The sequence below is a fragment of the Heterocephalus glaber genome, unplaced genomic scaffold, assembly GCF_053883595.1.
Source record: "Heterocephalus glaber isolate CG9 unplaced genomic scaffold, H.glaber_assembly_v1.0 deba00000470, whole genome shotgun sequence".
NCBI lineage: Eukaryota > Metazoa > Chordata > Mammalia > Rodentia > Bathyergidae > Heterocephalus > Heterocephalus glaber.
In genome coordinates this window covers 23,484,928-23,499,691 of record NW_028258145.1, presented here as the reverse complement: position 1 = coordinate 23,499,691, position 14,764 = coordinate 23,484,928, and the positions used below count along the sequence as shown (strand labels likewise).

The following is a 14,764-nucleotide window of genomic DNA, read 5'->3' as shown; positions in this document are numbered from 1 at the left end:
ATGTTTTATAAAAACCATAGATTTAAACTAAGATGACAAATGTTAACATTGTTTATTTTGAATGGTAGATTCATTGTGCCTTTTAAAAAATTGGTCCAACTTATTTCTCATTTACTAAAAATTATTATGCTTTCTAAAAGCTGTAAGCAGGGAAAGAATTTTTTCCTTTGCTAAAAATGAATGGGTCACATTCTTCAGGGTAGTAAAGGACACAACTGAAAGGAGTCCAATATGCTCGGACTGTCAGATTTGCCAAAATAAAAAATTGTTTTTTTGAAAAATTGAAAAAAAAAAACCCAACACTACTTTGTGACATACATTTTTAAAACATGAGAGTTTTTGTATTGCTTCAAGAAGACTTCAAATATACAATGACTCTTCACTCCTAATGATACAGGAGAAAACAAACTCCCAACCTGCCAGATGTCAGATACACCAAGTTCATGTCCACTGAAATCCAACAATGAATTCCAAAGAACAAAGGAATTTAAGCATAGGGAAGTTCTACTGGGGAAAAAGAATAGCTCCCTCAGAGGCAGGAGGTGAATCCTAAACTGAGTTGCCACAGAGACCACTTCACTAATGATTTATAGACCAAAATGATGAGGTGGTACAAAATGAATCAAAGTATAATCAACCAGTAAGATTACAAGTATAGCTGTTTAGTTAGTAGTGATTCAATAGGGATGCAGGGCATGCAGACAGGATACATGGGAAGAACAAAGGCAGTTTTGGGAAGGGACAGGTCTGAATCCTCTGGTCACCCACCTGGGTGACTGATAGCTATCTGGACTTTACTAGGTATCAATTACAGCATAATTCCAAGTTACTGCTTATCCCTGAGGAAGGGATGTAGGCCTGGTCATTGCATCTTTATCTTGAGGCCTGGTCTTCTTCAGATGCACCTCCAGGGACAATTCTAATGTCTTTATTTTTCTGCTGACTCCCATGACAGCCCACTCCATCTTTGACTGTACATTAATTTCTATCTAACTTAGCTGCCTCTAATAATAAGGGCTCTATTATTTTAAAATACATAAAACACTTATGTAGCACAGTAAGACAGCAATTTAAAACAAAAAAAATGTGACACATTTCAGGCATAAAGTTTTTATTCCCCTAAAATCTGGACACCCATTAAGATAGTTACCTTTATTGCTTACATACAGGGCTGGCCAGATTCCACAAGCAAAGTTATACAATTGATGACTTTCACCAGCAGCTATTTTGATTTCAAAGTGGTATTTTTTTCAGGAAAGCCATATTTCTCATCCTTTCAAGATTTATCTTGTTATCCCCAGAATCCTCAAGGTCCTGTCTTCTGACCTAATTGTACAAGGCTCCCACTAGCTCATTTCAGGCCATTGCCATCATATTTCCCCAGAAATCCTTCTGAGAGATGGAAAGCAGTATCCTGGATATCTAGAGTTAAAGTTCTCTAAGGGGACAATTTCTTGATAATCCTCTTATAAGATTTAGGACATTTCAATCCATTGCTGATATTTAGTTACATTCACTATCTTCTAATAGATATTCTTTACTTTCCAACCTTGCAATAGAGGTTTTGAACTTATTGCAGAGTATCTCTTTCTTGTTTTGTGAATCATAGCCTGCATGCAAAAATCAGGCTGAAAAAAAGGTTTTGAAGAAGCACTGATATATGGAAGTCTTTCGGCTTGTGCTCTACAGATATAAGGAAACCTACTTAAACTTAACTTTTTCTGTTTCAAAGCCAAGTTTTAGTTTATTTAACATACTTTTATCTCATGCTAGTATGTACCAAGCACTATCCTAAATGATTTAAAAATAAACATATGTAAAGTCTGTGAAACTGATAATATTAAGTATATAGGTGCTATTAAGAACCATATTAAACAGACAAAGAAACAGAAAGTCAAAGGATGAACCTATCTGAGATCAAACAGCTACTGTTCATTAGACTTAAAAAAGTCAAAGGACTAATTTATCTGAGATCAAACAGCAACTGTATACTAGATTTAAAGTGTTGCTTCAGGGTCATTTTATTATTCCAAAAAGATTTAAAAAAAAGAAAAATTATCCTTGCAGACATCCATCTATTTATCTCTATTTACAACCTGTCCAATTCTGAGGCCTGATTTCAACCTAAAAATCACTGAATTGGCTTGGCCATAGAACCTACAAACAGGGTTTAAGAGAGAGTAGATTTATAACACCAAGAACCCAGTCCTTAATCTGTGAGTCTAATGTTTTCGTATACCAAAAACACAAATATATGTGCACCTTTTTGAGGTATGGAGAGTTGTTCTTTTCCAGCTTAGCATGAGTATTAACAAGCTTCACTCCTGGTTACAAATACATAGGGTCACATTACTTGAAATTTTCATGAAACTTTGAAAAGAGAAAGATCACATCAGCTTCTCACCTCATGTCTCAATATCTCCATGGGAATAAAGGACACAAAATATTAAGGAAAAAAAAGTTATTTTAAAAAAGCCATAATCTCTCCCTTTTTAAAATCTTACATCCCGGAACAATTGGACACACATGTTGTATAAAGTCAACAGTTATTTCATTTATTTCATTTGAGTTTGGAGTTTCTAGAATAGTTATAAATTCTTCAAATCCAGAAGCAGAAGCTATTTTCCCCTAGATGCTTCCTTTGTAAAGAAAGTCTCGAATTGAACTCCAAGCTGAAGGCAAGGGCACAAGTTCTTGTGAGGGCACTGAAAAAAAAATCCTGGAATGAGAAGCAGCCTTTATCTAGAATACCCAGAGAATGGTCACAGATGAGATCCCCTTCCCACAAACAGGCTGCCAAACTTTCCAAAGCCAAAGGCAGGTGTTGCCCTTCCCAACAGCAACAGGATGCTTACTTCCCACAGCCCTGAACATCCTGGGCTGGAGCACAGACCTTCCAACTTGGCTAATGAGATGAGGAGGCCAGCATGAGGAGAAGCAGAAGTGTGTGCACCCAGAGCTGGTCAATTTGTGGGACCCAAGAGCAGGGGAAGCCCCAGGACATGGTGTGCAGCACCCCTGCTTGTGGGAGTGAGGAAAGAGAGAACTAGACGTTCGTGGCCTTCCAAAATCATTCACTATGGAGGCCTCCTGTCCCAGCTATGTGCCCTTGGAAAGGAGCCTGGGAGAAAAGAAATTCATGCTAGTAAGCTGAAGGAGACTGGGAACTCCACCTCACACCATTATGACTCACATTAATGAATCGGCATTCATGGCACTTTAGAATTATTGCTACACACTATGAGGAGAAAGAAGAGGAGAGTGAGGATGAGGGACACTCCTTCAATTTAATCAACTCTTAAAATTGCTTTCCACTGAGTGTTTAATGTTATGCACTGAAGTAATACCTTCAAATACAGATTCCTATACTAGGATACTTCGGTTCTGTTATGCCATTTCAGCAAACACTTCTGTTATAACTTTGAGGTTTCAAGAGCAATTTCAAGTGCTTCTGTTACATTGCTTTCTTTTCAGTCCCTTACCTTATCAAACTGATTCTCTCTTAGAAGTTGCAAAGCAAAAAAACAAACTTCATCAGCATCCAAACACTAGGAAGTAGAAATCTTTTATTCACAAGACTGAGTTTGACTTTGCTTGGTAATGAAGAGTAAAACTGGAGTTAAGTTAAACTTAATAGTAAAACTGGAGTAAAACTGGAATTAAGTTAGTGGTTACAAAACTTGTCAGACTATAGGGAATACCAGGGTGATGAGGGCAGCTTTCATGTGGAGTGAGGCTATGGATGAGAAACTTTCACAAAATAACCACAGAGCAAGAAAACTGCAAGAGTCTAAAGAGCTGGAAGAAAGCAAGAAAATAAAAGGGACATCAGGCAAGTCAGGGAACTTGAGTTTTAGCTTTTCTTTTTCCTCCATTGTATAGTGTTAGATCACTTAAATTCTCTCAATACTGTTCTCCTTGTGAGAAGCAGAGTTAACCAATATGTGATCCTACCTTCCTGTAAAACTCTGTTCTTTCCAGCTGCATTAGATTTAATAGCTTTTACAATGTAGGCAATAGAAGAGCCAAGTAAAGTACATAGATGTTGGTGCCAGAGTCACTGGGCCCAAATCCAGGCTGTGCTATTTATTGTCATTACTGTGTGATCTAGGGAAAGTTGTTTCTTCTTTCTGTGCCTGAGTTGTCTAGAGTAAGGGTGAAGGATTCTATAGATGTCTGTGCTGTCAGTTGATTTAGAATGGTATTCCATTTTGATCAGTGTATACTGTCCATTATGGAAAGTGGTTATTGAAGTATTCAACTAATATTGTTAAATTACCTATTTCTTCTCTTCAATTCTGTCAGTTTTTGCCTCATATGTTTTTTTAACAATATAATATATTATCTATAGATGTATGTCTATAATTATTATGTTTCTCTGAAGCATTAACCATTTAATCATAATAAAGTGCTCCAATTTTCTCTAGTAACATTTGTTTCTTTAAAGACAAATGTCTGATATTAATACAGACACTTCAGCATTTTCATGATTGCTCATTGCATGATGTATATATTTGCCATCATTTTGCTTTCAAATTTTTTGTTTCTTTCAGATCTTTTAAGTTCAATCTCATCTTTATTATCTTTGTTTTTGTAGCTGATATTATTATCTGACCTAACAATATGACCTCTTTAATTTGACCCATATCAACTCATATTAAATGGTATGATTAACTCAGTTGATGTTGAATTTTGTCCCTCCAAAATTAATTTGTTGAAATCTTAACACTTGAGAGAAGCTGAGCAGGTCCCAGCACCTGGAAGGAAGCTCCCCCGCTGCCATCCCAGGCTCCTTGGGCAGAGAAGCTGAGCCAGTCCCAGCACCCAGAAGGAAGCTACCCCACTGCCATCCCATGCTCCTAGGGCAGAGAAGGTGAGCCATCCAGATGCCAGAAACACACCCATCCCTCATGGAAATAAGAAGATAAGCCTCAAAAACAGACTTCTGGATCAGCTACAGCAACCCCAAAGGGAAACAAGATGGAACAATCTGATACTCAACAACCTGGACTCTCTGAACTGGCAACAAAGGAGGATCTGGGAAAAATGAAATCAGAAATAATTACTCAGATAACAGCAAAGATTGTGCTCATGGTACATGACATGATTAATAAATCTAGAGAGGACACAGATAAAAAAATAGAGGATCTGAGGAACATGATGGAATCCCAGGATAAGAAACAAATGGAATCCATAAAACAGAAGCAACAGATTTCCAGGAGATTAAAAACTCCATCAAAAGTCTGCACAGCAAAATGAACGAATATGAGGATAGAATTTCACATATAGAAGATAAGATTGAAATTAGTGACCAGGAAAAGAAAAATTGCTTTAAAATTGTAAGGGACCATGAGAAATCAATCCAGCAGCTGCTAGACAATGCAAAGAATAGCATAAGACTGATTAGAGTCAATGAAGAAACAGAAGAGAGTGCAGACGACATAAAAAAAACTCTTCACAGAAGTGATGGCAGAAAACTTCCCAAGGAAGGGAAAAGAACTTGACATACAGATAAGTGAGGCATATAGGATTCCAGCTAGACTTAATAAAAAAATCTACACATAGGCATATAATAGTTAGGATTCCAGAAATCCAACAGAAGAACAAAATTCTACAAGCAGTGAGAGAAAAGAAACAAATCACATACAAAGGAAAGCCCATCAGAATCACAGCAGACTTCTCAATGCAAACCCTCAAGGCAAGAAGAGCTTGGAGTGATGTATTTCAAGCCCTAAAGGAAAACAGCCTCCAACCCAGATTGATGTACCCTGCAAAACTATCTTTCAAAACTGATGTAAAAATAAGATACTTTCATGATAAAGAGCACCTCAGGAACTTCATGAATACCAGACCGGCACTCCAAAAAATTTTAGGCAATACCCTAGGAAAAGACAATGAGGATCACAACCCTAGGAAACCCAGCAGAATGAATCCACTGGGCATAAAAAATTAAATGCAAAGTGGGAGAATCCAACAAAAAGAAAAAGTCATGACAAGGCTTTTAAAACTTTTAACTTCATCTCCCTAATGAATGTATAATTCAATCTTTTTATTGTGCTGATTAGTATTTTTCTGATTCTGGAGTTGCACAGCATTCCTTGTGCTATACTGGCTATTTATCATCTTCTTATGTCTACTTTTAATTGGGTTGTGTCTTAATGAGCTGTAAGAATTCTTTATATATTTTGGTCATAGGTTATATGCATTGTAAATATGGTCTGTTTAAGGACTACTTTTCATTGTAATGATGTCATTTAAAGTTCTAAATATTGATGGAATCTCATTTATCAATTTTTTTCTTTTATACCTCATGGTTTTCGTATCCTAGGTAGTTCTTGCCTACCCTGAATTCAAAAATATTTTACCTTATAATTTTTTCTTAAAGTTTTATACTTTTAGGCTTTCTTATTTAGATTCATAGATCCCTTCAAGTTATTTTCATGTATGGAAAAAAGGGTTGAGGTTAATTTTTTATATACAGATACCAGGTGTTCTAGTGCCATTTGCTGAAAACAATATCTCTTCCTCAGCTCTTGAATTAAGTTTATATTCTATAAAATGCTAATGTTAAATAATCTTTCAAAACTCTGTGGACCATATATGTGTGGTTCTCTTTCTAGATTCTCTGTTTTATTTCAATGATCTATATGTCTTTCCTTACACCAACACTACTTTGATTACTGTAGCTTTAGAAGAAGTCTTAAAATTAGGTACTAAACATCTTCCAACACTGTTTTGTTTTTTTTTTTAACTTTTCTAGGTCCTTTGTACTCCTACATAACTTTTAAATTTCAATATCCAAGTCTTCATTTATAGCAAGTATACACAGGACTGAATTTTTATATGTACCTTGTGTTTTCTAATCCTGCTTAATTCAAATACAAGTTCTAGGAGCTCTTAGAGATTTCTTAGTATTTTCTCTGTAGATGATCATTTCATCTACATATAAAGATTTTGCTTTTACCTTGCCAATCCTATCCTACTTGTGTCATTTTATTGCCAGACTACTTTGGTGGGCCTAGGTTTCAAAGTTTAATGGACAGATAAAGAGTAAGCATATCTGCCCTTGTTCCCCACCTTAAGGAGAAAGCATTGTATCTTCTCCATTCATATAAGGCATTATCACTGGAAGTATGGAGTACATGTCTTTAATCTATTGAGAAGGTTCTGTTCTACTTCTGGTCTCCTGATAGCTTTTACCATGAACAGCTGTAGAATTTAGTCCAATACTCTTTCTCCAACTAGTGACAGGATCATATGGCTTTCTCCTTTCCTCTGTGAAAATGATGACTTTTGGGGGTGGATCTTCCAATGCTGAACCAACACTGCCCTCCCTATAACAAAACCACTTTCTACATCCTGCCAGATCTGACTTCCAATAGTTTGTTTTGTTAAACAAATTTCTATCTATGTTCATACTTTTTCCTTCTATTATCTTTATCCAGTTTTAGGATTAGCATAATGTTGAGTTCCTATAATGAGGGGAGAAGTGTTCCTTCTTTTTTCTGCTTTAATTGTTTGATATAATTTATCAGTTAAAATGTATATGACCCTGCTATTGTCATATAGGTAGGTTTTCAAGCTAGGAATATACTTTCTTTAATACATGCTATTCAAATTTTATATTTCTTCCAGAGTTAGTTTCATTAATTTGTCTTCCAAGGTACTCTTAGAAGTTGTCAGATTTATTTCAAAACAGATTTTTGTAATATGTTTTCTATATCCTTTTAAATTCTGTAAAATCTATAGTAATGTCTCCTAGATCTTGATATTGTAATTTAAAAATGTGTAATTGCTATTGTGTAATAGGAAGTATAGGTCTAACGGACCAGAGGAAATGGGAGGGGTAGGGTAAAGGAAAAAAGGGAAAAGAAAAAATATGAGAAAAGGTAAAAAATGGAAACAAAGTCTTTGCAAATAGGGAAGGGTGGAGGGGGTGAAGGGAGGGCAAGGGAAGGGGAAAAAAAATGAACCAAGAAACTCATGTAATGGTACAAGATCCCAATGATGAATGTAACTGTATTTTATACTGAAAATGTACCAATAAACTTAATGGAAAAAAAAGAAAGAAAAAGAAATCCTAACACTCACTAATTCAGAGGTTATATGTATTTGTAGATAGGCTCTTTAAAGATGGAATTAAGAATGCCCATATATTTTGTTAAATTAGTTCATCATGTATTCATTCAGTCTATTCAAGGAATGTCATTTAGCAAACTTTCCTGGCCTCTAAGTCTCTAGTGTTTTTGCCACCAATTCAGTCAACACTCTATATCTTCTAGTTCTTTTTTTTGGAGGGGGGGTACCAGGGATTGAGCTCGGGACCTTGGGCTTGCGAGGCAGGCACCGTAACCACTGAGCTAAATCCCCAGCCCTATCTTCTAGTTCTTTAGAGTACCAAAAGTCCCTACCATCCATGAGTCAACAATCTAAAATCCTTTACTCTCCATAAATTAATGCAAACATATAGGTAAATTCTTTATGTTTCAAATACAATGTCATAAGTAAGGCTACAATAGGTTTATGAGCCAAAATATATGTTATATGGATGAGTTTTGGAAGTGGTTATATCAATCACTTCCATCTCTACCTCCAAACACAGCCAGTGGACATAGTGGATGCAGCAGACAGCACAGTGATGGGGAGGTGGGGGTGAGTATATTTTCATTGTTTTAGGGCTCCAGAAACTGAGTTTATTACAGATTGTGAAGTTCAGAAGTAGAAATTCAGTAGGGAAAAGGTTTTGGTTTAGGTTGAAGAGTTGGTCTTGCTTGATTTTTGATTCCAGATTAATAGGACCAACTCTAAACGTGTTTTGCAGGTCCCTTTCATTTTAAAACTCACAGACAAAGGAGAACTATGCCTCCTGAGGCTCATCTTTCCATTTCTTGTATCCTACAAGACAATGAAAACAATCAGACTGAATCAGAAAGAATGTGACTCCTCCTAGTTCGAGGACTCCGAACAAAAACCAGGGTTAAGACTCTTCTATTTCCTGAATGACAAACTACCTCTATCTTCACCCTTGTATCCGTGCCCAGAGCTAAGAATGAAAGATTGGAAACAAGTGGGTGCATTCTCTGCCTCTCACCTGTGTTTAAAATCAAGGTCTCATAGTAACCACAGTTGACAGTGTTTGGGGCTCCAGCAGCCCAGGATTTGTAGAAATGTCAGCTGCAGTTCTAGAAAAGGAACAGAATAGAAGCAAGTTCAGTCAGATAGAGACAGAAATACCTGGCCTGTGTACACATTCAGAAATGAGCCAATAAACACGACAGAGAAAACCTCATTGCTGCCTTGAGTGTTGTGTCATTTCCCTGCTTTTCCTCCTTTCTGGAATTCCTAACTGCTTTCCCCTTGTCCCACCAAATAGTAATTTTTCTGAATACTATAAAAGCTCATTACAAAAAGTGATTCCTGATTTTCTCATTTGAAACCTGCAATTCTCACAACCCATCATAACATTGGCCATTAATAGAAAGTTTGGTATAACAACAGATTCTCCAAATGCCAGCATTAGATTCTTTTCTTCTAGTCTCTTTTTCTATGTAGTCCATAACTCTCTTTCATGATGAAGAATAAGAAAATGGGTAAAAGGCAATACATAAAAATGCTTTGCTGGAAGAAGTCAGCTTGGAACATTCAGGAAATTGATGTTTCACCTCCCTCTCCAATTATTATTCTTCATAAATCATAGAATCCATGGAAAGGTTGCTTTTATATGAAAATAATAAAATGTGATTCTTGAAATACCAGACCTAATTCTCTACTTTCCTCTCCAAGTTGACCATTAGAAAAAGAAAGAGGCAGCATACTGAGCTTTTTAGGGTCATAGAAGCCAATCCAGAGATTCTGGTCATTAGAACCACTCTCCTTAATTAGAGAAGACACAAAGTTGCCCTCATTCTGGGTGAGCACAGATACCAAGTAGCCTGAATTCATACTCTGGCCAAAGAGCTGTGAGTGGAAGAAAATGGAGTTCTCAAGGAAGGAATAAGATTTGAGCAATGTACTGGGTCCTCCCTAGTGAAATGGAAGAAAACACTAAAGAAAATGTTCCTGATGATGCTGTCACTGTGACCTGCAATCCTATGCCAGAAAGGCACAAAATGATAGAACCAAGTATAGCAGAAAAGTTTGAGCTGGTCAGGGGATAAGTGTGTGGTTAGTCTTATCTCATTGAACCTACTGAGGATGCCAGGAAATGGCTTCCCTCCCCCACATTGGTCTGTCTCAAACTAGATTGAACTTTCTTCATTAAAGTAGTAGCAGTAGGAACCATAGCCATTGGGACCTTCTGGGCAACTGACCCAGGCAGAAGGGGGGTCGGTCTCAACCTGCTTGCCTGGGAAAGGAGAGGAAATTAAAGGAGAGTTATAAGATTGGGCAAAGGCTGGCAGATGACAGAAGAGTTTTAATGGTCCTTCATGGGAGCATAAGACACACTGTGGGCATGGAGTGGTGGCTTCCTCCTGCCTCCTACATCCCTGCTCTTCTTTATCTGGCTTCCTTTTCTTAAGACAAGACCTCACATTGAATTAGATGATAAAATTTGTTCCTACTTTCCTCATTCTATTTTGGGGCTCTGACTTCTATCTTCTTTCCAGCCTCTCCTGACTTTTCCTACACAAGGCTGCCCACACCCTACTAGTGAAAGTCCACATAGAAACATCCCCCAAGCCACCATCAGATCTAAGTTTAAACAGATGTGCTTATTCCAACTGCAATGATTGTAGACAGATGGTAATTTAAATTCCACCTCCAAGTTCCTAATGAGATGACGATGTACAATATTTGAATGGTATTACAGCAGAAATAATAGTCACCAAAAAAAACCCCCTTGTATTTAGTCTGCCTTTTCCTAAGGGGATCAATGTGCATAGAGGTTGAGTGAAGGCCTAAGGTCTGGTTTAGGGAGGCATAGTGTGAAGAGCTCACCTTGGCACAGAGACAGGAACATCAGGCATGAGATCAACATCAAGAATGAGTTGATATGAGCCATGCTGAGGACCAGAGAGTGTCTCTCTTAGACAGCAAATCAATAATATCTACTAAAGTACACAGAGCAAAGGGTTCTGAGAGGGAGGGTAGAGCACCTGTGTTCTATCATACAGTCTCCTCTCTGAATTATTGAGAGCAAGAAGGGCCCCAAGAAACAACATGGTCATGTTTCTGTTCAGAATTTGAGATTATACAGACCCAGTAACTGTCAAAGGCAACAGTCTTTCTTGCTGAGGCATCAGTAGTGCTAGAACTTTTTGTACTAAAATCACCCTGTATATTCACAATGACATAAGGGAAGTAGCTCATGCTGTTGGCGGGGTCTGAGGTGTTGGACCAGTCAGTGCTGGGTCCTTTATAACAGGTACAATAAAAGAGCCAGAGCATTTGAGCAAAGGGCGGGGTGAGGGTGAAGAGTTAGATGACCTACACAGGCACTGACACACAGGAATCCTGGCTGTAGGAATAGCCTCTTTCTGGTACACTCTGGGAATGTCCACAGATAAGGTTCCCTTCCCACAAACATTTTGGCAAGTTTTCCAAAGTCAAAGGCAGACTTTCCCTTTTCCCAGTTATAACCAGCTGCCCAGTTCCTATGGCCCCAAGCACCCTAGACCTTGGCAGAGACCTTCTAATATCACAATGGTTAATTTGAGGGATAGGGCAGCCAGAGGAGGTGAGGAGTATGTGAGCCTGGAATAGGATAATCCATAGGGATTTATACACAGGTCAATGAGGAAAGTCACTTAAAATTCAATTACTTATTTCACTTAACCAACATCATACTGACCATGAATCATTTTGTAGGTTGAATTTCTTAACTCCCACTTATGCTTTCAGTGTGAGAAAATTCTCTGCTTTTTAATGATTCATATAATTAGATCAGACCCACCCTAAAAATCTCCCAGAAATATCCACTTTTATTATCTCAGAGTCAACTGATTCATGACCTTTGATTGGATCTTCAAAGATCTATTTTGACATATAACAGATTTACAGTTTCTGACCATGCTCAAAGAGGGCACATTCTGTAAGATCAATAATCATTGAGGGTCAGAGAATTCTGTATAGCATGGATGTTTTTGCCATTCATGCTTCCCTGAGATGAACTTCACCAGACTTGGAATATGGAAACATATATTCTGTTCCTTATATGAAAGACCCCAAAGGAATAGGACCTGAAAATTTCTTCCTTGACTCTTCCCCCTTAACTAATTCTCCCTCTCCTTTAGCCAACAACTACTTCCAAGGCCCTCAGTCCCTAACCACTTATCTCCACCTCTTTTGAGCCAACTCAGATTGTGCAAGTTATAGCTGGTAATTTTAGAGAGAAATTTCTCTGATCTTGACAGCAGCTGAATCTCAAATTATGTTCCCATGGTAAAGCCCTACAAAATATTCTACTCTCCAATTCTAAGTCAGAATGGCCCTTGGAAGGCTTTTCATGTCAAATATTGCTAAACAAATCAAGGCTTAAACTGATAGTGTTTTGCCTGATTTTTTTTCAATGTTGGTGCACTTACTTGGAAAAAACTGGACTTACTGTCATTCAGCTCAACTAAATCCATAATATTGGCAACATCTTCCCATCTCAGATTCTTTTTTTTATTAGTATATATTTTCAGTACATAATGTTTATATCCTTCTGTGGAGTTTGTACATGTATATAACACATCTTAATTCTCTTTTCCATCCTTTTCTCTCCCCTCCCTCTCCCTCTATCTATTCATCCCCTTCCCATTTGAGAAAGATATTTCCCTACTTCTTATTGTCTTTTATTTTGTATTTTAATTATAATTTGGGTTTCTCATATAAGAGAAACTATGTGTTATTTAAGTTTGTTTGTGTGTCTGATTTAATTCATCTAAAATTACAATCTCAAAGTACATCCATTTTTCTACAAATGACTCAAGTTTATTTTTCTTTGTGGTAGAATAGTGTTCCGTTGTGTGTTAATACCATATATTCTTTAACCATTCATCAGGTCATGGCTATATAGGCTGCTTCTATGATTTAGCTATTATGAATTGTGCTGCTACAAATGTCATCATGCATGTATCATTTTGATATGATGCCTTTAACTCATTTGGGAAGTTACCTAGAGAGGAAATACCAGGGTAAAATTGATTTTGTAGTTTTAGTTTTTGAAGAATCTCCACACTGATTTCCACAGTAGTTGGATTAGCTTATCTTTTCACCAGAAATGTAGAAGTTTCCTTTGTCACCACAGCCACACCAGCATTTGTTCTTATTTGATTTCATGATGATGGCCATTCTTTCTAGGGAAAGATAAAATCCCAGTATTGCTTTAATTTGCATCTCTCTAATGGCCAGCAATGTTGAACTCTTTAACTTATTTATTAGCCATTTCTACATCTTCTATGAAATGTCTATTAATTTCACTTGTCCTTTTTATTTTGTCTTTTATTTTATGGGGGTCAATTTTTTTGTTTTTATATATTCTAAATATTACTCTTCTTTCTGAAGAAATTTTTCTATTTTTTGAAAATTTTTTCCATTTCTGTAGGTTATCTTTTCACTTTCTTAGTTGTTTGCTTTGCTCTACAGAAGATTTTTAATTTGATATGATCATATTTGTTGACTCTTGTTCTATTTCCTGTGCAACCAAGGTTCTGCCCAGAAAGTTGCCTTTTATCATGAAATGATGTTGGATTTTGTCAAAGACTTTTTCTGTTTACTGAGATCATTATGTGATTTTTATCCTTCCCTTTGTTTATATGGCCTATTACATTTATTGATTTATGTATATTGAACCATCCTTGCATCCTGGATATGAAGCCTACTCAGTCATGATGTGTGATCATTTTGATGATTCATTGTATTCTGTTTGCCAGCATCTTGTTGAGGTTGTTTCATCTATATTCATTAAAGAGATTGGTCTGCAGTTATCTCTTTTGGCTGGATTCTTGTCTAGTTTTGGAATCAGGGTAATGCTAGTTTCCAGGGATTACTTTGGGAGTACTCTTTCCATTTCAATTTCATTGAAGAGCTTGACAAGTATTGGTGTAAATCTTCCTTGAAGTTTTTGTAAAATTCAGCAGTGAATCCATCTATACCTGGGCTTTTTTAAGTTGGTTGTTTCTTATTATTGCTTCAATTTCATTGTTATAGAATTATTCAGGATTTTAAAATATTTTTGGTCCAGTTTTGGTAATTCATGCTTCTAGGAATCTATTCATTTCTTGTGAATTCTCCAATTTATTAAAATAAATTATAGGTCTGTAATAATCTTTTTTCAGCAGTGCCCATTGTGCTTTTATGTTTTATATTTCTAAGTGCATTGATTTGGGTATTTTTTTCCTCCTTTTTTGGTAACATTGGCAAAGGGTTTATTGATTTCCATTTTTTGAAGAAGCACCTCTTTGATTAATTGATTTTACTATTTATTTGTTCTCAATTTCATTGATTTCTCCTCTGTTCTTTATCATTTCTTTCCTTAGCTTTGAGATTAGATTTTTCTTTTTCTAAAACTTTGAGGTGCATCATTAGGTTATTTATTTGGTCTAGCTCTGGTTTGAGGATGTGGGTATTCATAGCTATTTCCTTCTTAGAACTGCTCTCATTGTGTTCCATAAATTCTGGTATGTTGTACTGGATTAATCATTTAGTTCTAGAGACTGACTTATTTTGTCCTTTATTATTTTCTAACCCATTATTTATTTAAGACTGTATCATTTACTTTCCATGCATTTGCATAATTTCTGTGTTTTCTTTTGTCATTGATTTCTAAATTAATTATGCT

At 36.5% G+C, this 14,764-nt stretch overlaps 1 protein-coding gene across 1 annotated transcript; it reads right to left on the bottom strand.

The window, feature by feature from the left end:
• Positions 1-8,857: 8,857 nt before the first annotated feature.
• Positions 8,858-11,002, bottom strand: Reg1a (regenerating family member 1 alpha). Its single transcript, XM_087201917.1, has 5 exons — positions 10,939-11,002; positions 10,250-10,345; positions 10,082-10,089; positions 9,816-9,957; positions 8,858-8,895 (listed from the first exon to the last, which is right to left on the bottom strand). The coding sequence occupies exons 1-5, from the start codon at positions 11,000-11,002 to the stop codon at positions 8,858-8,860; spliced, it is 348 nt and encodes a 115-aa protein (XP_087058043.1).
• Between the last annotated feature and the right edge of the window lie 3,762 nt (positions 11,003-14,764).

What these genes read in the sequence shown, in the direction of transcription:
- Reg1a (XM_087201917.1), bottom strand. Translation starts at nt 11,002, where the DNA reads ATGGCTCATATCAACTCATTCTTGATGTTGATCTCATGCCTGATGTTC. An exon ending in GTTCCTGTCTCTGTGCCAAG is followed by an intron (nt 10,346 to 10,938) that starts GTGAGCTCTTCA and finishes CTCCTTTCCCAG; the next exon opens with GCAAGCAGGTTGAGACCGAC. An exon ending in CTATGACCCTAAAAAGCTCA is followed by an intron (nt 8,896 to 9,815) that starts GTATGCTGCCTC and finishes ATTGTCTTGTAG; the next exon opens with GATACAAGAAATGGAAAGAT.